The sequence below is a fragment of the Cibotium barometz genome, chromosome 5 (assembly GCF_041138505.1).
Source record: "Cibotium barometz isolate CiBa-2024 chromosome 5, ASM4113850v1, whole genome shotgun sequence".
Classification (NCBI taxonomy): Eukaryota; Viridiplantae; Streptophyta; class Polypodiopsida; order Cyatheales; family Cibotiaceae; genus Cibotium; species Cibotium barometz.
The window spans coordinates 39,041,987-39,068,679 of record NC_141050.1 but is presented as its reverse complement, the minus strand read 5'-3'; the positions used below and the strand labels follow the sequence as shown (position 1 = coordinate 39,068,679).

At 41.3% G+C, this 26,693-nt stretch overlaps 1 protein-coding gene and 1 pseudogene across 1 annotated transcript; both read left to right on the top strand.

The window, feature by feature from the left end:
• Positions 1–10,381: 10,381 nt before the first annotated feature.
• Positions 10,382–12,017, top strand: LOC147638464 (DEAD-box ATP-dependent RNA helicase 31 pseudogene; annotated as a pseudogene).
• A 12,159-nt stretch (positions 12,018–24,176) lies between these two features.
• LOC147638463 (DEAD-box ATP-dependent RNA helicase 31-like) lies at positions 24,177–24,762 on the top strand. The gene has a single exon (XM_086795758.1). It carries the CDS (start codon positions 24,182–24,184, stop codon positions 24,533–24,535), a length of 354 nt encoding a protein of 117 aa, XP_086651884.1. The 5' UTR covers positions 24,177–24,181; the 3' UTR covers positions 24,536–24,762.
• The last annotated feature ends 1,931 nt before the right edge of the window (positions 24,763–26,693 follow it).

The window sequence follows — 26,693 nt, the reverse complement described above, 5'->3', positions numbered from 1 at the left end:
TGTGTTGCATACACCCTGATGTTAGCAAAAATAAGCATGTTGTTATATAGGTGACTCTTCAGGAATGCTATGATAACACAATTAAGGGGAAGCATTTGCCAAGTATCTCCTTCATACATGAATTGCAAACACTTCAACATTTTAGTAGCAAATTGATGAACATCAATCGAAAATTAAAAGTGGTCATTTATCGGATTTGTTTGTAGGCATGATGTCACCCTGTTCTTCTCGCCCTTCAATTTGGGGCCTATGCAAGTCAATGTATGCATCTTCAATACTAGAAGCACCATCATAGTCATGTTTTTCTTTGTGCTTTTCAATTGTGGGCTACAAGTTGTTGCTTGCATCTCCTCTACTCTCGGTGGGAGATAGCCTTTGCTTTTGTCTTTGTGCCCTTCCATTTCGGGTTGCAGATCTTTGTTTTCTGTATCTCGAATATTAACAGTGATTCATGAAAAATGTTCACGAGTCGTTTGCAAAGCTATCTTGATTTTTCACTAGTCCTAGATGTTGATCAATTTTACAATCTTTTGGAGACATTAAAGAGAACTCTTTTTATAACTTTTGCAAAATAAGCATAGTTTAGCTTCTTTTAAAAAATGTACATATTGCTAATTTAAAAGTAAAAAAAATTTACTTTTCATGTCAAATAACAAAATGAAAAAAACAAGGTCAATGACAAGATCTAATATTCTTTAAAACTACTAATAATTCACGCATGTCTATGTAATGTATAATACATTCTTTACTTAGAATTACAAAAATGTGTTTTTTCTTCTACAAGAATTTAACTAACTTCATCCCAATCATTGCTTTTCATCCCAAGAGCATATATTTGATGTTAAGATACGAAGGTATCTGGAGTCCATGCCCATAAAAGAGGCTTATTAAAAGAAACGATTTCTCTAGATTCAAATACAAAACCAACGATCCAAACGGTCAAATTTTAGATCGTAGATAGTGAGTACTACAATTTATTAGTTTACTTTATTTTGATCTAATAGTTCGATTTAGAGTTATAGTCTTTGCAAAAAACAATTTACATTTTATAACAGTTAGATTTTGAACCATGAAAATGACAATAGTTGTCGTTTTGAAAAATTGATGGTGGAAATTTGGATTCTAGAATCCACTTTGTTTGACAAAGTGGATGCTCACCAGAGGTAGAAATTATGAGACAAACCTATGATTTTAGACATTTTAGAATTGGGGGAGACTCAAGCTTCTCTTCCTTTGTGAAACTTAATGATCATAGCTTTCAACATCAATTCAAGATTGAGGAGAAAGACAATGAAATTAGGTTATGGTGCAAGTACTATTCTAATTCAGGTTCTTAAAGAGGGTTTAAAGTTTTTTCTCTTTGTCCCTAAGCATCCAGTTCCATGGCCAAGGTACATGCTTCTATCTTCAACAAACGAGGCTCTTAAAGCTCAAAAAAGAAACTGTGTAATTGATCATCTTCGACAATGCTTGGTAGAGATTAAAGAGACAGTAGATGTTGCACATGCGTATTTTCCAACAAGCTTTTTAGAGTGGTGGTAAGGTTTTATTTGCAGAATAGGAAACACTTATCGAAGATCTAAAAAATGCTTCGTTTCAGAGGGAAGTTGAATTTATTTGGCATGAATGTCAAAAAGAGAATCTTGCAAATGATGCAAGGGGTTCTGTACCCATGTCAGAAGAATTTCTGTCATAGTTCATGGAGAAACAAGAGAGTCCTATGTTGGTGCAAGAAAGTTAACTAATGTCGGCAATAAAAAAAAGGAAATGTGGAAAGGAAATATAAATAAGCTCAATGTGGGAAACATGGTTGCTATGCTTGCCCCCCACCACGGAGGCCGAGAATGGCTATCTGTTCTAGCTGGAAAAAATCACTAAAGTTCATGAGTAGAACAATCATGTATGTGTAATAGAAGTTTATTAGTACAGAAAAACAAGGGATAATGTATTGATACGGAGATATGATCTGGAGATGCTTGAAGGGAGCATGACGGGGAGAAACTCATGTGATCAATGTCAGATAGATAAGCTCAATTTGCAAGATGTAGAAATCCTTGTTTACGGGTTCACTTTACAAAAGTATGGTCGTCTACGCCATAAAAATGTAAAGATCTTGATGAAAAAAGTGAAAGAATTATTTTATGGGGCATGAGGTCTCAAGATGTTCCATTTTTGGCATTGTAACAGTTTTTGGGAGTAAAATCCAAGGTTTTTGGTTTTGAAAAACATGTTATTCTATACATGGTTATTCTTTTGGTGATGTCAATTGTTGAAAGAAATTGTGAATCTAGCTATTTATTGACGTATTTTTTATATGGATTTTGACCATTTTTTCCAAAACGTGTGTTTCTTGTAATTTTTAGGTGAAAATTGAGGTGAGGTGTAGTTTTGACGATTTTGTTGTAGTTTGAAATGGTTAGTTGTTTTGATTCATGCAAGAGAGAGAAAGCCCTTAAAGTGTAAAATTTAGAGTCCAATTTTTTCTAATGAAAATTGTACTTTATTTTTTAAAATTTATTACATTTTTTTCTACTCATTCATCACTTCTTTAAGAATATATGACTTGGTAAGATAAAGTTTACCAATATCAATATTATATGTGTTTCCAATATCTAACTTAATAACATGATTATTACCAATCGCAACATTAAATATGTTTCCCACCGATATCTAACTTAGTAGGAGGATTATTACCAATATCAACATTAGATGTGTATCCAAAGTAAGGATGATCTAGCTTCATCACTTCTTTAAGAATATCTAACTTGGTAAGAGGAATTTTACCAAGATGTGTTTTTGATATCTAACTTAGTAAGAGAAACATTACCAATATCAACATTAGATGTGCTTCCAAAATAAGGATGATCTAGCTTGGGATTCATGGCATGCTGATCCTTACTAAGATGTAACTTCTCAATAAAAGGACATGTGTAGCTTTTCATGCTTGATTGGCACAAATAGATTTTGGAAGGACATATTTCAACCATGTACTTGTGGCATCCCTATAAGTCTCCTCTCTTCAATAAATACCATCACTAGATTAATATGGAAGTCCTTGTCTAGCATAGAACATGATTAATCATAGAGCTTGATGAAGTTGAGTTGTAGTTATCCTTCTTGCCACCTTTAGGTACTATGGGCTTCTTCCACCTTTAGGTACTATGGGTTGCTTGTGTTATGAGTTTCTTTGTTTCTATGTGAATGTAAGTCCAACTTGAAGATAGGGGGGTAAACATAGCATGGTACATGATAAGAACTAAGTAATGTTTTAGAAAAAAGGTCATAATGCAAATACAAACATCAATTAAAAATTTGAGAGTATAACAATTGATGCGATGTGTACGCATGCTCTAAAATTGATGCTATAAAGGGATGATGCATGTTGCTCTGTGTGTGTGTCGCCTCTCCGTCTCTCTCTCTCGTACGTGTTAATCAAACAAGTGGCTGTCTCACATGCTTGCACGCGTTAATCAAACGAGTGGTCCTGCAAGCTGTGCATCTATCAAATCCAGTCGTGTGCCAAAAACGTGACGCATGAACTGCGCCCAATTTGGAGGGCCTGGGCTGTCGGTGGACTCGTCTTAGCGTCGCTTTGCTTAAGCTAGTGAGGCTTAAACGACGACGACCCCATGTACCCACACAAGTCAGCTTCGAAGAAGACGACCTAATTGTGAAAAGAGCTGCAGGACCTCACCACCACGATCCCTTTCTCCAAGCTTTCCAGAGTATCAATGAATCGCTCGTGACGACGGGCCGATGCTCAGACGCCGACCACAAATAAAAAAAGGTGAGCGCAACGTTCAAAAAGGGCACTCAAGAAGAGACCGGACACCGGCCGTGAAACGTAGACGTTACTATTGCGCAACCCCAGGTGAAGATATAGGGTACCCCCCCCCCCAAAAAAGGGTGCCTTTCATATGGTCGTATTCCTTGTATGTCGAGATTCAAATCCCTTCTTCACGGTATTTCAAGTTCAACATAAACCCAAAAGTAAATGTCCTCTCCATAATTACACTAGACAAAAAATTAGCATTAAAGTGCTTTTTTTTCCCGGAAGTCCCTTTCAAGGAATGCAATGCAAGCATTGCATCACTCAGTGTGAAAGTTATCATCCTTGCTCATTTATAAAACATATAACAACAAAGAAGAGTGCTCACAGAACAGGGCATCAAGAGACTATATCTATAGACGAGCAAGACAAGGTAGCCTCAAAGCTGGTCAAGGAAGATGCGGCGGGTGGTGGAATGGTCAAGGATGATGTGGGGATTCACTCCTTCAATGAGAATCCGGTTGAGGGGCCCACTGTCAAGACTAAAGACCTTTTTGTTCTACCACCAATCAATAAATGAAGCTGATAGTAGTGATAAGAGGATATCGATAACAAAGAGGACAGCTCTGACAATAATGATGATAATAAAGGGGAACCATCATTGGCAAGAACGGAACCAGAGGAGAGCACATGCATAGACGAGAGCATGTAGGAGGCTGGTCAGAGTACATCTAGTGAGAGCGGTGGGAGAAGAGGCCATGGTGTAGAGAAGGGGAATTTGTAGGATGTAGCCAAACCATAGGGTAACACAAAGGAAGATGATGCTAATGAGTCTATGGCAACTGTGGTATTTGAAGTGCAGACATGTATGAAAGAAGCAGCAGAAAGAGGTGCACTAGACAAGGACCTTGCATTAGAAGTGATCAAAGACATATCAGAAAGAGAAGGGAATGTTGCGTTGAACAAGGAAAAGACAGTAGGAGCTGGGTGTATTAAGAGACTAAGGTTATGTAGAAGGGGAAGAGGAAGGTGTGAGTGTGAAGGGACTTAAGGTCCACTAGCTCATCTATTTAAAGATGAGGCCATGAGGCATTTTGTGTGTGAGCAAGGCCTAGTTGTATTCATAAACAACTTAATAAGCAAGATATTGTTCTTGTACTTTTTGAGTCTCTCCTCTCCACACACTTGATCTAGCATGAGCACCACGTTTTCTCAACAGGGTGTTGGTTGTATAAGTTGGCAGAAAGCCAACTTATACAATTATTCATACTAAACTTATGATAGATACAGGAACATCAAAAGATAATAGTACAAACAGATAAAAAGACAGGTAATTAGAAAACCATCAGTGTGACTGCGTATAAATAAAAGACAGGTAATTGGAAAATCATTAATGTGACTATGTATATATTATTGCTTCTCTGAATGAATGAATGAGTACATAAGCTTTGCGCTTTGCACCATAAGATGCTAACAGGTGTGATACAAAGTGTCACATACATTTAGTATGCCGGTTGGATCCTCATAGCTATTCGGTAAATAATTATTGAATCACTAAGGATAAAACTAAGGAATTTTGTGTTTTTCTTGATCCACTACTTCCTCCTTCGCTGGATGATATCAAATGTCCAGATACTCTACAACCACCACTTTTCTTCCAGAACCAATAACTATTCCAATCGGTGTGCTTTGGATTCTTTGGAAGATAATCGGGCAAACACTACCACTCTTAAGCTGGGTGTACCACAAGTTCCATTAGTCTGTTCTGCTGTGACTTGTAAGCTATCCACTCGTCGGGGGGTTCACTATATGTAAACCCCCTATATTATGTGTGTTCAAGGCCTATTTTAAAAACCCCTTATCTGTGAGTTTTTCATAAATAAAACACACCCTTCTTCTATTCAACCAGTGAATACCCCCTTTAAATGGTACCCTTCTGTATGTAAAAAATGTGTAAAATAAGGAGTTTAAAAATCCTTTCTATTGAACCCACGTGCTAAGCTTACATATTTATGAATGACTGCCCCGAGGCTGTCCAGAACGCCCAAAGTGTGAAATTCAACTTTTGATCCCAATTTGTCCAATTGTCATTGATCACTTTCTTCAAGATTCTCAATAAGATTTTATTGGAAGATTCAACCTGACCATTGGCTTGTGGATAATATAGTGTGGACTTCTTATGCATAAACATATGGTGTTGAGTTAATCTTTAAATTACTTCATTCATAAAATGTCCACCCTAATCATTTACTAGTTAATTCAATTAGGCACCCAAATATGGTCATAATCATTTCATAAAGAAATTTTGTTACAAAATTGACTTTATTATCTTTTAATGCTTTGGCTTCCACCCATTTGGTACAATAATCTGTGGCTACTAAAATATATTTATTGCTGATTTACTGAGCTGACGGTTTAAATGGTCCAACAAAATGCAGACCCCATTTTTGAAAAGGTTCCATTGGGAGCACTGGATTGTGGGGCATCCAGTCCAATGCACATGTCTAGCCTAGTCGTCTCGCTAACAAACGTCACACTATGCAGAAAGTTTCCATGCATCTTTAATCACTAGAGGCCACCATAATCTAACTTGAAATATTTTTCGGCCTGTTACTTCTCTAGAAAAATGCATATGGCCCGCCACTTACACCTTGGTGTGCTTCCATCAATACAGCTTGTTTCTCATGTGCTTGTACACATTAGCACATTATTTAATCACAATGCCCATTTTGTACAATTGACCCGCAATTACCATTTTTTTAAAAACTTTGGAGCGCTAAATGCTTCCGAAGATCTTTGGTCATGCCTTCTCAAAAATTTCCTTCTGTTAAGAACATAAGCATTTCCAGATGATTGACTGAAACCATCCAAGAAAGAATACATTTCATGTCCTAGCCGAGGGGGAGGGGAGGAAACTAGATCAAGTGGGCTTGCCACTTGCCTCCACAAGATCAACCTCCAGCACACATTTAAAAGGTGCCTAAGAAGTCTAAGGTCACCTTGAACCGCATGAATAATGAAATCATAGTCTAATGGCTTGTAAGTATTAAAATCACCAACATAAGAAGGTAGTGTGCCTACAACTTATGTAGATCTCATCTTCCAACACCCACTCTTGATATACATGCATACGTCATAGGGTGTGTAGACCAAGACTCACACAAAGTGAAAAATACAAAGATTTTTTCCCACTGGCAATCACACAAATACAATTATCCAATGACAATAATGAAGACCAAAAACTTTACACCTTTAGAACAAGGTGTGTGCACAGTTTGCTTCATGCTTTGTAGGTGCTTCCTTCTTGCCTTTAGCTTCATTTTCCTCATCTCTCTTCTTCTTGTAGCAATCCTTGATGACATGGCCCCTTTTTTTGCAGTAGAAACAAGACCTTGAAGTCTTGAACTTTTTCTTTTTACCATCCATCAAAAAAGTTGTCTCGCTTGGGTGTTGAGAGGTTGTTGTATCACTAGTAGGAGAAGTAGCTGAAGTAGAGGCTTTCCTTCCTTCCAATCTTGTCTCGTTGAGAATGAGTGAAAATGGTACAATGACAAGTGTTATATTGGGTTGATTTGCAATGACACTAACACATTGCTCATATGTTGTAGGCGTATGATCAATGACAATAACACATTGCTCATTGCTCATATGTTGTAGTAATACTTTCAAGAAGAATGAAAACAACCTCTTCTTCTTGAACTACCACACCCGCTCCAGTAAGCCGGTGTATTAAACACTTTATGCCATGAATGTTAGAAGCCATTGTGGTCTTCTCCTCTTTCTCTAATCTGTATAAGTGTTTCCTTAAGAAGAGACGAGATGCAACATTTACTTGACCCAAAATCTCTCTTGACCTTAGCCACACATCATTAGAGGTAGGGGAGGCATTGATTTGATGTGTTTGACTATCACTTAAGACATTGATTTAATGTGTTTGACTATCACTTACGACATTGATAATGTATGAGAGGTCTTTTGAATCATTTCTCTCCCATTTTGTAACTAGATTAGGATTCCTTGCATTTCGTTTCCTTTTGTGGATGTGAATGAAGAGATGAGAATGAGATATGAGGATATGTGAAAGGATGTGATGTGATGTAAATGAGATATGAGGATATGAGGATATGAGAAAGGATGTGATGTGATATAAATGGATGTGGATATGGATGTGATAAGATGTGGTGTGATGTAAATGGATGTGGATATGGATGTGATAAGATGTGGTGTGATGTAAATGAATGTGGATATGGATGTGATAAGATATGATGTGATGTAAATGGATGTGGATGTGGAGGTGATAAGATTGGATGTGGATGAGATGTGATGTAATATAAAGGGATGTAGATGTGAATATGCTGTGATGTGAATGAATAAGTTGTGATGTGATGTGAATCAAGATAGATGTGAATGGATGAGATGTGATTTGAATGGATGTGATGTGATGTGAAGTAGATGTGATGTGATGTGATGTAAATCGAGATAGATGTGAATGAATGAGATGTGATGTGATGTGAATCGGGATAGATGTGAATGGATGAGATGTGATGTGATGTGATGTGAATCGAGATGGATGTGAATGGATGAGATGTGATAAGAATGGATGTGATGTGACGTGATGTGAATCGGGATAGATGTGAATGGATGTGATATAAATAGATGTGAATGGATGTGATATAAATAGATGTGAATGAATGAGATGTGATGATGTGAATGGATGTGATATAAATAGATGTGAATGGATGAGATGTGATGATGTGAATGGATGAGATGTGATGTGATGTGATGTGAGATGGATGTGATGTGAATCGGAATAGATGTGAATGGATAAGATATGATGAGAATGGATGTGATGTGAATCGGGATAGATGTGAATGGATGAGATGTGATGTAAATAGATGTGAATGGATGAGATGTGATGTGAATGGATATGATGTAAATAGATGTGAATGGGTGAGATGTGATGTGAATGGATGTGATGTGGATCGGGGTAGTTGTGAATGAATGAGATGTGATGTGATATGATGTGGATATGGATAGATGAGAATGGATGAGATGTCATGAGCATTGATGTGGATAGATGTGATGGGATATAATATATTGTGATTGGATAGATGTGATGGGATATAATATATTGTGATATGATGTGAATATGGATAGATGAGAATGGATGAGATGTCATGAGCATTGATGTGGATAGATGTGATGGGATATAATATATTGTGATTGGATGAGAATGGATGAAGGACGATGAGAATACATATGATTGAATGTGGATTAAGCAATGTGAATTGATGTAGAAGAATGTAGAATAACGAGAAATGATGTGGAACAATGTAGAAAGCTCGGGGGGGTCACTCACAAAAAAATGTGAATATCAGGTGCGTTCAACAGAAGCATAATTTTAATTTATGAAACTTACAGAAATATATTTACATAAGGGTATGATTTAAAAAAATTTCAAAAAAATTTACAGATTCATAAAGAAAAGGGGATATTATATAGATTAAAAAATTCACAAATAAGGGATTTAAAATATAGGCCTTGAACGCACGCGATAGGGATATTTTACATATAGTGACCCCCCCGAGGTAGAAAGATGAGAGCTCATTAGAAATTGTATTTATGACCTGTTTTTAAATGATTGTTTTATGTCAAGAAAGGTGGGAAAGCATTTGACCATCTTGTGAATGAGGTCGTGGTGGAGACCAAAGTAATAAAGTTGCAATAGCTGATGGAGAGTCAACGGAGGATTTCTTGCATAGCAAGGTCGGCCGAGGTCTTGACCAGCCTCGGTTCGATTTGAATGGTGAGCTTCCGGTACAGTGGATGAGGGACCAAGGAAGTGGCCTATGAGTGAAGCACTAGGTGACCTGTGAAAGGATCCTAGAGGGTGCTGACCTAGCCACCTAGACACCTCAAGTCCATTTTTGAGCCCACTTTCTCAGAGGTGGAACCACTAAGTCCAATTCGAACATAAATGTTCGGGTGGGAGCTAACCCTTGTGCACCCCATCTTCTACACATTAACGCACCACATCAACAATCCATTTTGAGATCCATGATCTTGGGTAGGGCACCCACGTGAAGCTAGCTGCTTGCACATCCATCTAGAAATCCATCAATACATGCATACATGAGTACATCTACTCATTTTGAGCTTTTGGTGAGCTCCGGTACCGTTACCCTCATACCATGGGTAAAAAATACAATGCCTTTTGGACCCTTTTGGCATTTCAACCATGGGCTCCATTCCTTAGCCCAAACATGCTTATCCCCATTTGGACAAGCGTTGTCGTGCCATGGCACGTCTATGGTGTGAACCCATGCATATGAGGCCATTAAATGCAAATTCAGATGCATGGGATTGAGTGCCATGACTTGAGTCATTATATGATGCCTAAGTACATATGTTCATATTGTAAATGAGGTATAATAAGACGAGCTGAGGCTGAGCCAGGACTCGAAGCCTCTGTACATAAGTGTGGTGTGAATCATGAAGTTTTTATGCTTATGGTGAACCTTGAGGTAGCACGAATTATCAATAAACCAAAAGCAGCATCACTTTCTTACGGAGCTAACAAGAAAGAAGGATTAGTTGCAGTTTTTGATCTTGATGGAGGCACAAGGAAGACTGGTGGACCACATTCAAAGAAGCCCTGAGCTAGCCAGGCAATTAAAATCGGTAAAATTGTTTGTATTGGATGAAGCTGATCACATGCTAGACATGGGTTTTCGAGAGAGTTTGCACAAAATCATGTAAGCATTGCCCTCTCAGAGGCAAACCCTTCTATTTTTTGCTACCATTCCGAAAGAGGTGCACAACATTGCTAAAATTGCGTTGAGAAATTACCATGTATTTATTGATGCTGTTGGGAAGAACAGTCAGGATACCCATGCTAAGGTGAAGGAGCAATATATCATGGTTCCTCTTGAGAAACAGCTCAGAGTTCTGTATGCAGCACTTAGGGGACACATGGCAGCTGATCCCCAGTACAAGGTGCTTGCGTTTTGCACAACCGCCAGAGTAACAGCCTTCATGTGCAAGCTTTTTATGGAGCTTGGTTTCAACTCAAGAGAGATACATTCAAAAAAGGATCAACGCTATCGCACTCGCGTATCAGACGAGTTCCGTCAATCCAAAGGTGGCATTATTCTATTCACGTCTGATGTGTCAGCCAGGGGTGTTGACTACCCTAACGTGACACTCGTTGTCCAGGTTGGTGCACCATCTGATTTTGAGTAGTATATCCATAGGCTTGGAAGAACAGGACGAGCCGGCAAAAAGGGTGAAGGTTTACTCATTCTTGCTCCTTGGGAAGATTCCTTTCTGTAGAAATTAGAGAAGTTACCTGTCACACAGCTGCCAGCTCCGAAGCTAAGCTCACAAGTCAAGGAAAAGATCCTTTCTACGGCTTCTCGGATAGATTCAAAGATCAGAGAAACGGCTTACATGGCATGGCTTGGCTACTACAGGTCAATGAAAGGCATTACACTAGAGAAGGTGATGCTGATGCAGAAGGCAGTAAGGTGGAGGAAGTGGACTAATTGAACCTTTTAAGAGGTAACTGGATTACAGTATAGCCCGCGGGTCAAGGTGGCTTCGTGCATGGGAAAAATATGAAGGTATTAAAAAAAAAAGAATATCTGAATTTTAAGCGCAGCGTATTTTCATTTTGGGAAATTGCAATTTTTGGGCTGCAAAAGCGAAGGAAGCCCGGATCCCTTGGGGGGAAAAATGGGAAAGAACCAGAAAATCAGAGAGACGAGGGAAAAATATGCAGAAAACGGGAGTGAAGGAAAAACCAGAGTTGGAATTTTGCAGAATATTTCGTTTTGTGAAGTTAACTTCTGTTCAAGCCTTGTAGGGGTTTGAATTAGAGAGGAATTGAAGCTTCATCCAGTGATACGCTTCCTGAAAAATTCAAAAAATGAAGTGATGCGCTGCTGAATTCATGCAAAGGACGAAGAGCTGAAGCCTTGGAGAGATGCCTGGGTAATCGTGAGGAAGCTGAGGCTGCCGTTTATGAGTATAAGCTGCTCTGCTGACGTTGACTGAAGCCGAGGAGTCACAGGTAAAGAGTTTTGTGAACATATATCCAGGTGCGGTCAATGGATGGACTACTCGTTATGATGTGAATGATGAGAAGGCAGTTGAAAGGGCAGGAGAGGCTCAACAGAAAATTCTAGAGTGGTTTGGAGATTTTAGAAGTGCAGGTGCTATGGATATTGTAGAGGCTGATGCATGCTAGCTGGGAGACCGCTCTTATCCATGGATACAAATATAAAGTAAACTTGTTCTATCTTTGGATGTGCATAACCTATAACATCAATGTATAAAAGGAGTAGATATACAATCCTTGAAGATATCACTTGATGGGACTTAACGAGTTGGATCTATGATGCATTGATGGATTAAAGTTGTTATTCAAGCATGATGCTACCCAATAAACATATGTATCAACAGTTTGGCAGTTGCTCCATTGATGCTCTTATGGGTTGTATTAGGTCCCTTGCCTTACAAGGGGGGGTGCTCCTTTTTTTGTGTACATGGTGAGTGGTTACTTTAGTTTGGATAAAGGAAGGTTCGTGAGTCTACAGAGGTGAGAGAGAGTGAAGCCCCGGGTTCAGCTGACAGCTTCTGTTGGTGGTGCCCCTTGAAGAGTTATATGTTTTGTTTCCTTGCTGGGATTTGAAGCTACTCTCACAGCCAGAAGTCTCACACTTTCCCAGCGATACCACCCACGTCAAGACAGCTTTGGTGAACCCGACGTGAAACTGCTGGGGTGAGAGTGTGGTGAAATACACAGGGAAGCTATGGCTGAGAATCCTGAGGGACATGGGGTTCATTTTGACCCCGGGGTTATGCAAATGTTTCAAATGTTTACTATGTATATGCAACAGCAGCAAGCTGCTGAGAGGGGGCAAATTTCCACGACTAAAGCACTGCAGTCAATTGTGAAAAAGGTGGATCAATTTGATGGTAAGGACATCACAAAGTACCTGCACAATTACACAAAGGAAATGGAGCTAAACAGGGTGACTGAGGAGGATATGGTTGTTCGAACCTTTGAGCTGGTATGTGTTCCTGAAATAAGAGAGCGCATAAGAGGATTACAGGCAGCACATGGTGGCAGAAATTGGGAGGAGTTCAAGCTTGCTTTGAAGGATGATTATTTCATGGAGGATTCTGAGCGGGTGACCAAGCGAACTTTCTTGGAATGGGTCATAAAACCCAGAATGGGAATTTCTGCCATAGAGTTGCTAAGAGAGTTTGAGAAGCGCTATGCCCAGCTGAGCGCACAACCTTGGACAGGGAAAAAACAGAGCTCTTCTTACAAGCAGCTGGGAAAGATCTCCAAGAAAAACTGGAAATTCTCCTTGAGGATAAGAATATAGAGCAGGGGCTAAAGAATGATTGGAATGATGTCGAGGATGCGGTCACCATGCTAGCAAAGCCGCAGCGAAGGAGGGGTAAAATGGTGATGAGCTCGGCAACCCCTATAACTACTGTTACCCCTGAGAATCTACCAAAACTAGCTGCTGCAATCCCAAAGGTAGAAGGGCCGATGGAAGAGCTTATTAAGGGCATGTGAGACCTAAAATTGAAGATGTCTAGGATTGAAGAAAAAGAGCTACCATTAGGGCAGGCTTCTATGCAAAGGCCTCAAAGCAAAGAAGGGTTTACATTCAGATGTATATGGTGTGATGACCCAGAACATGCAAAGAAAGACTGTGCTAGCTATAAAGAAGCCCTCAGAAATCAACTTGTGTTTTTCAAAGATGGGAAAATCCACCTTACAGAGACTGGTCTTCCATTAAGTACAAACTTTGGAAAAGGAGGGATGAAAAAGCTGGTTGAAGACATGGTTGCTGGACATGCCATCTCTATGGTTGAGGCAGCAACCTATGGGTTAAAGGTTGGTCAATCAAAACAGGAATTTGAGAATGATGAAGACTATGAGAATGAAGATTTTTGGCCATCAACAATGGAGCTAATTGCTTCAAAGAAGGTGTCTAAACAGGCTTTGCATTAGGCAGGTGACTGTATACGTCTTGAGACTGGCTGGGAAGAGCCTGTGGATTCTTTATCTGTTCATGCCTACATTGCAAAATGCCAGAATAATGAGGCACAGGTAGAGGAAAAGCGTAAGAGGGAAAATGAGGAAGGAGGGTCATCAAAAAGGGTCACCCGTGGTAGTGAAAAGAAGGATCCTGGGCCATCACATAGGCCTCCGCCGCATAGCAAACCTCCACAGGAAGTATCAATGGAAGAAGTGCCAACAAAAATGAAGCATGAGAAGGAGAAGGGTAAAGGGAAAAGTCCACTCTACAAGCTTCAATCTGATGTTGAAGCCGCAACAATAGACCTCAAAAAGGTGCTTGAAGAGAGGATTCTAAACAGTAGGGTGGAATTTACACTAGGGGAAGTCTTGGGGATTGCAAAGAAAGAATTCTATGATGAGATAATTGATATTATACGAAGGAAAAGGCAGTCCATAATTGAATCTATTCCATCACAAGGGGAGACAAGCACTTCCAAGATTCATGGAGTACAGGTACAACAAAAGGAAGAGAGAGAGAATGTGGTGGAATGTAATCACTCTGCTGAAGGGGCAGGACAAGTGCGCTTTGTGGATGAGGATGATGAAAAAGAATTTCTTACAAAGAGTCATTACTCCAGGAGCCATTGGGCAAGGGCCACCACTGAAACCCTTGTCAAGATAGGTGACTTGGAAGAGCCGTATGTCGCTCTAATCGACCATGGGTCTGAAATAAATCTTATGGCTAAAAATCTCTACAACAAATGTAAGTGGCCAATGGATGTAGATCATGGGTGGATGATTAAAGTAGCTAATAACTCATCTAGAGAGCTCTATGCAGCCTGTCCAAATGTAAGGGTAACTATAGGGGATGTGAAAGATGATCAGAACTTCTTTGTTCAGGAGATGTCATCGTATCCCCTCATCCTTGGGCAACCCTACATCACAGCTGTGAGGATGGAAACAAAAGTTTTGGATGATGGCTCGGCAAGTGCAAGAATAAGGAGTAAAGATGGCAAGAAAGCTATTCAGTTCTTGACAGTTTGCATTAACCATGAAAGGAACCGTGAGTCTCTTCAAGCACAGTCACTCCCAAAGATAAATAGAGAATTCATGAACTATAGGGAGATGAGGGATTTTGGCCAGGTGCCATCGTAAAGCGGGATTCCAATGGTACAAGGGAAAATGAGTTCTCGCAGGACTCAATCAATGTAAATAACTTTTCAGAAAATTTTCAGGGATTTTCTAGCCATGGGTCACTGGTCTTTGTAAAAAGCAAGGATTTGAAGCGTGGCATGCGTCGACATGTACAAAATGAACAAAAAAGTCTTGAGCAGTGTGGTCTTTTGGAGAAGAATGAGTTTATTTCAGGGGTGCTTGATGAGGTGTCATTTGTGGATACTATGGGTGTGCTTTTTCCTATGGAAAGGGTATGCTTACAGGGTGGGAATGAGATGATAGAGGTGTCATCTGTGGGGATGTATGATATAATCTGAGAATTTGAGGGGATGGAATGTAAAAACATGAATTGTGAGATGGATGCTCATGTTGATACAAAGTATAAAACGGTTGCAACAAAGAAGGTGAAACCAGTTGCCTTGCCCTTGCCACCAGGAAGCAAGGAGAAAATAGATGAAGCCTCTATGCAACCGAATCTCAGAGATCCGAAGAAAATTGGGCATAAGTTTACACAGGAAACCCTAAAAGAGCTGAAGATTGGTGAAAAGGATTTTCTGTTGCCAGTTGAAAAGGAATGCTTTGAGGAGATGCTTGTAAAACATGGGAAAGCCTTTGCTTTTCAGCTGCATGAGATAGGCTTGAAAAGATGCAGGGGGGAAGAGAGCTTGAGCTCTTGCAAGCACACACACACACTCACAAAACCCTAATAGAGAACACACAAGGTGAGAGGCTGAAAATCTTCTTCTTCTCTACTCAACACTCAACACACCATATACAAGATAAGAGTACACAATAATATGAAAGGTACTCAACCAAATACATACACGGGTTCTCTATAATGTGAACCCGACTAAATGAGCTGGCGCTATAACTATGCCAGTCTCTAGAGTGGCTGTCACACAGCCTGTCATCCCACTGGCCGCATATCACCCAAGATCTCACCAACCATGCCAGTGGTGTAAGTGTGGGGCCTATCCCCCAGGCGGGTCATCAGTGGCCACCGCCTCACTAGAGCTCGATATCTCAACACTCCCCCTCGAGCTCAACTCCATCTCATGTACACCAAGCGAAGCCTTGAATCTACGGAGCTTTTCTGTACCCAATGCTTTGGTGAAGATGTCAGCTACCTGATCCTCTGTGCTGACATAAACCAGGTGAAGGTCTCCTGCCAAGACTCTCTCTCTGACGAAGTGGTAGTGGACCTCTATATGCTTCATACGAGCATGAAAGACTGGGTTCCTGGCCAACTGTATACTGCTAATGTTGTCACAGAAAATGACAACTTGTCTATCCACTGATAGACCCAAATTTGCAAGTAGCTTTCTCAACCAAGCTACCTCACATGCTGCCATAGCAGCTCCTCTGTACTCGGCCTCTATACTCGATAGAGCAACCGTAGGCTGCTTCTTGCTACTCCAAGTCACAGCAGCACTCCCCAAAGAAAACATGAATCCACTGGTAGATCTTCTATCTGAGATACTACCAGCCCAATCAGCATCTGTGTACCCATGTACACATATCTCTGTCCCAGTCTCATAGAATAGTCCACAATGCAAAGTAGACTTCACATACCTCAGTATGCGTCTCACTGCATCCAAATGCGGTTTCCGTGGAACCTGCATAAACTGACTCACCAACCCAACAGCATAGCTCAAATCTGGTCTGGTGATCGTCATGTAGATCAAACTTCCTACTATGCGTCTGTACATAGTAGGGTCCTCCAAGATCTCTCCTGAATCTGCACTCAACTTGCCATTCTGATCTAATGGCACACAAATAGGCTTACAACCTGTCATACCATACTTGGACAACATGTCCAAGCCATACTGTCTCTGCAGTAATCCAATACCATGTGGTGACCTAATCACCTCAATGCCCAAGAAATATCTGAGCTCCCCCAGATCCTTCATCTCGAACTTCTGTCTAAGCAGGATCTTTACATCAAAGATCTTTGCATCATGGTCACCCGTAATGATCAAGTCATCTACATAGATGACAACAAGCACAACTCCTCTATCACCATGTCTCACATACAGCGAGAAATCTGCATTGGCTACATGAAAGCCAATAGTGACAAGATATTCAGAAATCTTGTCTGACCATGCTCTTGGTGCTTGCTTTAAGCCATACAAGGCTTTCTTCAACCTGCAAACATGCTCGGGGTGACCCACATCCTCATAACCAGGTGGCTGCAACATATACACCTCTTCTTGCAAATCCCCATGCAAGAATGCATTCTTTACATCCATCTGATGTAAAGACCATTGCTTTGACGCAGCCACTGCTATCACAACTCTCACCGTTGCCATCTTGGCAACTGGGCTGAAAGTTTCCTCATAATCAATCCCATATGTCTGCGCATATCCTTTGGCTACAAATCTAGCCTTGTACCTGTTTATGCTTCCATCACTGTTATGTTTAACTTTGTACACCCACTTGCATCCAATGGCTTTCTTGCCTTCAGGCAATTGCACTAAGTCCCAAGTTTCATTTCCATATAGTGCATCCATCTCCTCATCCATAGCTTTCTCCCAACACACATTTCCAACAGCCTCATCAATGCATGTGGGCTCAACAACCTGCACAACCTTTGCCATATATGCATAGTGATGTGCCACATAACCATCATAGGTAAATCTCTGCACAGGATTTCTCACTCTCCCAGATCTTTGCAGCTTCTCATTCATGGCTTCCATAGCCTTCTTTACACCAGGTGTTCTCATAGCTCGGATCCCAAGCTCCTCATCAAGGCTCATATCTGAGCCACTAGACTCTCCATCAACATGAGAATGCCCTGCAGAAATGTCAGGCATACCAAGGGGCTCAACCATTTTCTCTTTTCCTTTACGTGATGTAGTAATCACATTTGCAGGGCTCGTATTATGACGCAGCCTGCCACTCCATGGTCTATCAACAGACCCACTAGATGAGGACTCTCCTGGTCCACTCAAAGACTGTGATTGCTGACCTGCATTCTGTGCAACCACACTTCCACTCACATCAGCCCCAACAGCTTCTTTTTCAGCAGCATACCAGCTGCTCATCTCATCAAAGACAACATCCCTGCTTACTCTCAACTCACGTGTAGGAGGGTTATAACACCTGTATCCCTTTTGCTCAAGGGAATATCCAATAAACACACATTTTTCAGCTTTCGGATCCAGCTTAGTTCTCAGCTCATCTGGCACATGCACATATGCAATGCATCCAAAGACTTTCAGATGAGATAAATCTGGTTTTCTGCGAGTAAACCTTTCCTCTGGAGTTACATCATGTATGGCTGCAGTTGGAGTCCTGTTCATGATGTATACCGCTGTAGAAACAGCCTCAGCCCAATAGCAATGCGGCATATTCTTTTCTTCCATCAATGCTCGCGCAATCTCAGCAATGTGCCTGTTTTTCCGCTCAGCAACTCCATTTTGCTGCGGAGTGTATCTGCATGTATACTGTCTCCGAATACCATTCTTCTTCAAATATTCAGAGAACTCATTGGAGAAGTACTCTCCCCCTCCATCTGACCTTAGGCACTTTACATATTTCCCTGTTTGCTTTTCAACCAAAACTCTGAAATTCTGAAAGTGAGTGAACACCTCACTCTTCTCCTTCATGAAATATACCCACACTTTCCTTGTGTGGTCATCAATGAAAGTCACATAGTACCTGCAGCCTCCCATAGATATGGTCTTCGTAGGACCCCATACATCTGAATGCACAACATCTAGTGCATTTCTGCTCACATATCTGTTACGTGGAAACACATGCTTTGTTTGCTTCCCAAATTGGCATGCTTCACATATTTTCTGCATACCTTCCACTTTAAATTTTGGCAGCCCTGTCACAATTCCTTTTGTCTGCATAGACTTCAATCTCTGCACATTCACATGACCAATCCTTTTATGCCATATGTCTGTGTCTGCAACAACTCCTGAACCATTTGCAAACATTGCAGCACTCATTTCAGGCATGTCTACATCCAACGTAAACATTCTGCCCACTCTGTTGCCTTTGGCAACCAACCTGCACTTGTCTTTAAAATCTTCAACATAACATCCATCAGGGTTAAACCGAACCTGCAAACCCTGCTCAATCATCTGGCCAACTGAAACCAGATTCTTTGTTATGTTCGGTACATGAAGTACATCTGCAAGGTACTTCACTTTGCCATCCTGCATAGATAATGGCACATCTCCAATGTGGGCAATTGGATGAGCAGTGTCATCCCCTGTTTCCACAAAACCTGGTCTTTCCGGGTTTTTCATCTCCTTGAACCACTCCCCATGACTCGTCATGTGGTTCGAAGCGCCTGAATCCACATACCATACATTATCTTTTTGTGCTGCATCAACATTTTCAGACATGGCATTCACGACATGCTGCATAACAAACAACCTTTCATTGTCCTCATTATTTCTGCTTGAGGAGGATGCATAGTTGTTTTGCTGCACTTTCCCATTTTGCATGTCCGCCTGCTTCTTATAACATTTTGACTGCACATGTCCAGGCTTACCACAATAATAGCATTCACGTGCATCATTATACTGCCTTTGCCAATTTCCACGGCCTCTTTGACTCCCCCTGCCTCTGAATCTGCCTCTTCCACCTGCGTGTTGTTGTTGTTGTTGATTCTGGGACTGTTGTTGTTGTTGTTGCTGCTGCTGGCCATAATTCTGATTACCTGTTCAACCACCTCCTTGACCGTGTCCACGGCCTCCTCTACCTCGTCCTCTTCCTGAACTCGTGTAGAAGGCCTGTTGCTCTGAACTATTTTTGCTTTGTGAAGACTGTTGGTCTTCACCCAAGTTCTTCTCTTCGATAATCAGCATAGACACCAAATCTGTAAAGTTGGGAATGTTTTCCCGAGTCTGAATGGACGTCTTGAACACCTTGTATTGTGGCCCGAGACCACGTAAACAGACTTCCACCTTGTCATCATCATCTACTGACACACTAATAGATGCAAGGGATTCCACAATACCCTTTATCTTCAGCGCATAGTCATTCACAGACATGCTCTTTTTCTCCACAGTATGAAGTTCATTCTTCAACTGTATCTTACGTGCCTTGGTATTTGTTTCATAGAGCTTTACCAAGGTGTCCCACGCCTCCTTGGGGGACTTGGCATCCTGAATGTGCCCAATCATGGTGTCCTGTATACTAATGGATAGCCAATACATAACCTTCCTGGCTCCTTGGTTCCAGTCTTTAAACTCTTTCACATCTGCAGCAGTAGGATTTATGTCCGGTATCTCCGGTGCCTCTTCATGTTCACCTTCTATGTAGTCCCAATAGCCTTTTCCCATCAGGAAATTAGTCAACCTGAACCTCCAAGCATGGAAGTTATTCTTATCCAGCTTCTCAGCCACAATCTGTGTTATGCCATCATTAGACATCTTGCCAAACACACAATTTTACCAGAAACTGCACTCTGGTTTTTCCTGCACAACTGCTGTATTTTCTGCACAGCGGTACTGCAGTCCACTCAAATGTCACAACCAGTGACCTCAATGTGCATACATACACCCAATGGCAGCTGTAGACCTCTTTGCAGCACCCACAGTGTCTGCACAGTCAATCTGTCTTCCTGCAGTACTTAAAACAGAGTTCTGCAGAGAATCGATGACTTACCCGCAGTGCTCGAAATCGCCTGCTTTCTGAAAAACAGAGGTCCAGACGCGCCCGAAACGCGTTTTCGGCCCGAAAATTTTAGTCCAAAGGATTGTACCGTTGCCCTATAGCTTTACTCCCGCGAAGAAAGCTCCTCAATCAGAGATCGTTTGCCGGTGCCTCCCGTAGAGCTCCCGACAAGGGTGTAGTCACCAACACAACAGGGAAGAGTAGTTGAAGCTCTTACCCTCGTACCGCTTCTTGTGGTTCTCTTGCTTGCAGCTCAGCCCTTAGCACGAACCAGGCTCTGATACCATGAAAAGATGCAGGGAGAAAGAGAGCTTGAGCTCTTGCAAGCACACACACACACTCACAAAACCCTAATAGAGAACACACAAGGTGAGAGGCTGAAAATCTTCTTCTTCTCTACTCAACACTCAACACACCATAAGAGTACACAATAATATGAAAGGTACTCAACCAAATACATACACGGGTTCTCTATAATGTGAACCCGACTAAATGAGCTGGTGCTATAACTATGCCAGTCTCTAGAGTGGCTGTCACACAGCCTGTCATCCCACTGGCCGCATATCACCCAAGATCTCACCAACCATGCCAGTGGTGTAAGTGTGGGGCCTATCCCCCAGGCGGGTCATCAGTGGCCACCGCCTCACTAGAGCTCGATATCTCAACAAGGCTGTGTTGATCCAAGCATAATAGCGCCAATGGTGATCTTCACTGTTCCACATGTGCCCTGGAACCTGCGGCCAATTCCAGTACCAAAGGCTCTCTTGCCAAAGCTGATGGAATTACTAAAAGAAAAGATCAGGATGGGAATTTTGGAACCATCATGTGCTCCATACTCCAACAGATGGTTTACCGTGCCAAAGAAAAATGGAGCATTGCGCTTCATTCAAGACATGCAACCTATAAATAAGGTCACAATCAGGAATGTGGGAGCAGGTCTGATTGTGGACGAGTTTGCAGAAGCATTTGCAGGGAAAGCTATATACTCTATGGGTGATCTGTATTCGGGATATAATCAGTTCCAGCTGGATATACAAAGCAGGGACTTGACCACAATGAAAACTCCTTTGGGATTGGTAAGGATGTGTACCTTACCACAGGGAGCCACCAACTCAGTGGCGCATATGATGAATGGAATGAATAAAGTCTTGCGAGACTTCATACCACAAATAACTATGCCTTTTCTGGATGATGTGCCAATAAAGGGCCGCGATGAGAAAGATAAAGATGGGGATTTGGATTCGAGGGGGTGCCGCAAGTTTGTGGCAAATCATATAAAAGATTGTGATATGATTCTATCCAGGCTTGAAGAGGTGAATCTTACTTTGTCTGGATTGAAATCAATGTTTGGGGTTGGTGAAGTGCTAATCGTGGGGCATCTTTGTAGTACTAATGGACGCCGACCTTGTCCAGCCAAGATAGATGCAATACAAAGAATGGAAGAGATATGCATTAATGTTACAGAGCTAAGGAGATTTCTTGGTGCATGTGTCTTTTATGTTATATGGATCCCACATTATGCACATGTAGCAGATCCTCTTTATCAACTTTTGAGGAAAAATCAAAATTTTTTGTGGAGTGCAGTACATATTAAAGCTATGCGGAAGCTGAAATGTTTGCTCCAATCATCACCTACTCTAAGGAAGGCAGATTATGAGTGTGGCAGGCCTGTGATTGTTACAGTTGATACTAGTCCTACTGGGATAGGATGGGCAGTAGGGCAAGATGATGAGGATGATCACAGGTATGTAATCAGATTTGGAGCAAAGGTATTAAGCATTCGTCAGCGAAATTATCCGCAGATCAAGAGGGAGTTATGGGGAATAGTCACTGCTCTAAAATGTGAAAAAGAATATCTTATTGGGGCATCTGTACTTGTGGAAACCTGATTGCTTGCCACTCCTTGGGATGATTGCAAGCTGCACCACTCCAAATATCACTATGCTTAGGTGGATTGCCTATATCAAGTCACTAAATCCTGAGTTTGAGCATATTGCAAGAAAAGATAACCTAGTTGCAGATATGCTATCAAGAGCCAGGTATGAAGATGAAGAAGGGATGATTAGTGACATTGATGATGTAGGTATAAAATTCTATACTACTGCATATACAAAAGGGGACCATACTTGCTTAGTTATCAAATGCACTTGAGTCTTTTACTGAGGAAATGTATGAGAGAGATTGGTTGCTTATTGGTCAATACTTGAGTACTTTGACAAGACATGGAAGCATCCTAAGCAGAGGAATGCTATGCCACAGAGAGTCATATGTGATAAAGAGACTCAAGGGGAGCTCATGAAAGAATTCCATGAGAGTCTCTGGGCTAGACATCGAAGTGTGTGGGCCACCTTTACCAAAATAAAGGAAAGATATTGGTGGAAAGGAATGTACAAGGATGTTTCCCAATATGTGGAAACATGCATGATATGTCAAATGTACTCAAATGTGCGACATCGTGATGGCTTGCAACCAACCTATCCACCTACCATGCACTACAAATGGGTAGTGGATCTAGTTACAATGCCTTTGCGAATTCAGCAGATGCGGTACATAGCACTTGCAAGAGAAGATTTGACAAATCAGGTGGAAGGGGTGCTCTTAGAACAAAGAGTACGGAAACAGTATGCAAATTTCTCTTGGAAGATGTGATTTGCCGGTATGGTTGTGTTGGGAAAATAACAGCTGATAGGGGTGAGCTAGATGTTGAAGAAGCAAGGGAATTCTTCTCTAGAATTGGCATCAAATTGGCCCTAACATGTGCTTACAACCCTGAGGGCAATGGTAAAAGTGAGCGAGGACATCCTCCAATCATTAAAGCTTTGGCTAAGGCATGCAGAGGAAGAATGCGAGAGTGGCCAAGGCTGCTACCATATGCTTTGTGGGCTGACCATACAACTCATAGCTCAGTGAGACAGGACACATGCCTGCAGAATTAATGCCATGGCACATCTATGGTGTGAAACCATGCATATGAGGCCATTAAATGCAAATTCAGATGCATGGGATTGAGTGCCATGACTTGAGTCATTATATGATGCCTAAGTACATATGTTCATATTGTCAATGAGGTATAATAAGACAAGCTGAGGCTGAGCCAGGACTCGAAGCCTCTGTACATAAGTGTGGTGTGAATCATGAAGTTTTTATGCTTATGGTGAACCTTGAGGTAGCACGAATTATCAATAAACCAAAAGCAACATCACTTTCTTACGGAGCTGACAAGAAAGAAGGATTAGTTGCAGTTTTTGATCTTGATGGAGGCACAAGGAAGACTGGTGGACCACATTCAAAGAACCCCTGAGCTAGCCAGGCAATTAAAATCGGTAAAATTGTTTGTATTGGATGAAGCTGATCACACGCTAGACATGGGTTTTCGAGAGAGTTTGCACAAAATCATGTAAGCATTGCCCTCTCAGAGGCAAACCCTTCTATTTTCTGCTACCATTCCGAAAGAGGTGCACAACATTGCTAAAATTGCGTTGAGAAATGACCATGTATTTATTTATGCTATTGGGAAGAACAGTCAAGATACCCATGCTAAGGTGAAGGAGCAATATATCATGGTTCCTCTTGAGAAACAGCTCAGAGTTCTGTATGCAGCACTTAGGGGACACATGGCAGCTGATCCCCAGTACAAGGTGCTTGTGTTTTGCACAACCGCCAGAGTAACAGCCTTCATGTGCAAGCTTTTTATGGAGCTTGGTTTCAACTCAAGAGAGATACATTCAAAAAAGGATCAACGCTATTGCACTCGCGTATCAGACGAGTTCCGTCAATCCAAAGGTGGCATTATTGTATTCACGTCTGATGTGTCAGCTAGGGGTGTTGACTACCCTAACGTGACACTCGTTGTCCAGGTTGGTGCACCATCTGATTTTGAGCAGTATATCCATAGGCTTGGAAGAACAGGATGAGCCGGCAAAAAGGGTGAAGGTTTACTCATTCTTGCTCCTTGGGAAGATTACTTTCTGCAGAAATTAGAGAAGTTACCTGCCACACAGCTGCCAGCTCCGAAGCTAAGCTCACAAGTCAAGGAAAAGATCCTTTCTACGGCTTCTCAGATAGATTCAAAGATCAGAGAAACGGCTTACATGGCATGGCTTGGCTACTACAGGTCAATGAAAGGCATTACACTAGAGAAGGTGATGCTGATGCAGAAGGCAGGAAGGTGGAGGAAGCGGACTAATTGAACCTCTTAAGAGGTAACTGGATTACAGTATAGCCCGCGGGTCAAGGTGGCATCGTGCATGGGAAAAATATGAAGGTATTAAAAAAAAAAGGATATCCAAATTTTAAGCGTAGCGTATTTTCATTTTGGGAAATTGCAATTTTTGGGCTGCAAAAGCGAAGGAAGCCCGGATCCCTTGCCGGGAAAAATGGGAAAGAACCAGAAAATTAGAGAGACGAGGGAAAAATATGCAGAAAACGGGAGTGAAGGAAAAACCAGAGTTGGAATTTTGCAGAATATTTTGTTTTGTGAAGTTAACTTCTGTGCAAGCCTTGTAGGGGTTTGAATTAGAGAGGAATTGAAGCTTCATCCAGTGATACGCTTCCTAAAAAATTCAAAAAATGAAGTGATGCGCTACTGAATTCATGCAAAGGACGAAGAGCTGAAGCCTTGGAGAGATGCCTGGGTAATCGTGAGGAAGCTGAGGCTGCCGTTTATGAGTATAAGCTGCTGACGTTGACTGAAGCCAAGGAGTCACAAGTAAAGAGCTTTGTGAACATATATCCAGGTGCGGTCAATGGATGGACTACTCGTTATGATGTGAATGATGAGAAGGCAGTTGAAAGGGCAGGAGAGGCTCAACAGAAAATTCTAGAGTGGTTTGGAGATTTACTTTAGAACTGCAGGTGTTATGGATATTGTAGAGGCTGATGCATGCTAGCTAGGAGACCGCCCTTATCCATGGATACAAATATAAAGTAAACTTGTTCTATCTTTGGATGTGCATAACCTATAACATCAATGTATAAAAGGAGTAGATATACAATCCTTGAAGATATCACTTGATGGGACTTAACGAGTTGGATCTATGATGCATTGATGGATTAAAGTTGTTATTCAAGCATGATGCTACCCAATAAACATATGTATCAACAGTTTGGCAGTTTCTCCATTGATGCTCTTATGGGTTGTATTAGGTCCCTTGCCTTACAAGGGGGGGGTGCTCCTTTTTTTGTGTACATGGTGAGTGGTTACTTTAGTTTGGATAAAGGAAGGTTCGCGAGTCTACAGAGGTGAGAGAGAGTGAAGCCCCGGGTTCAGCTGACAGCTTCTGGTGGTGGTGCCCCTTGAAGAGTTATATGTTTTGTTTCCTTGCTAGGATTTGAAGCTACTCTCACAGCCAGAAGTCTTGCACTTTCCCAGTGATACCGCCCATGTCAAGAAAGCGTTAGCTCATAATACTCTTTGCTCACTTTAAAAGAACCATGGGATCCAAATATCCCATGAAATATTAACCCTTCTCATGAGCAATCTCTCATGCTCAACCCAAAAATTAATGAGGCAAATAATCACAAAATACCTTCTTTGGTAATTAGCAGCTTCCTTGTTGACACCGAAGACTCCATAGCCTTCATACTTGATAAAAATCCTTATTTCAACTTCTTTGATGATGAGAAGGCTCTTAATGTTGCAAAACTCCCATTTGCAACTCTCTTGGGTAGCTTCTTTGATATTGATGAAGACTTCATAGTCTTCATATTGCTAAAATCTTCATTTTTAGCTTCCATGGCAGCACCATAATCTCCAAATCTCCATGAGCAACTTCCAAGACTCCAAATGCAATCCATGATGATGAGTGTGCATAATTTTCTCATAATAGAAATCCTAAAATAGAAACTATGCTTAATCAAATGAACACATAAACTAATACACGTACATAAGCACCATGATCAAGAGCCCATCCTAGCTCTGATACCATGTTGACAATCCTAATATGGGATTGACCATGGTGGATAAACATATAATAAGCATAAAGATTAAGGTGGATTAAAGCACGACTAGATAGAGATAGGGAGATTGCACACTCAACAATAACTCTATTGCAATATGTTGTAAACCATACA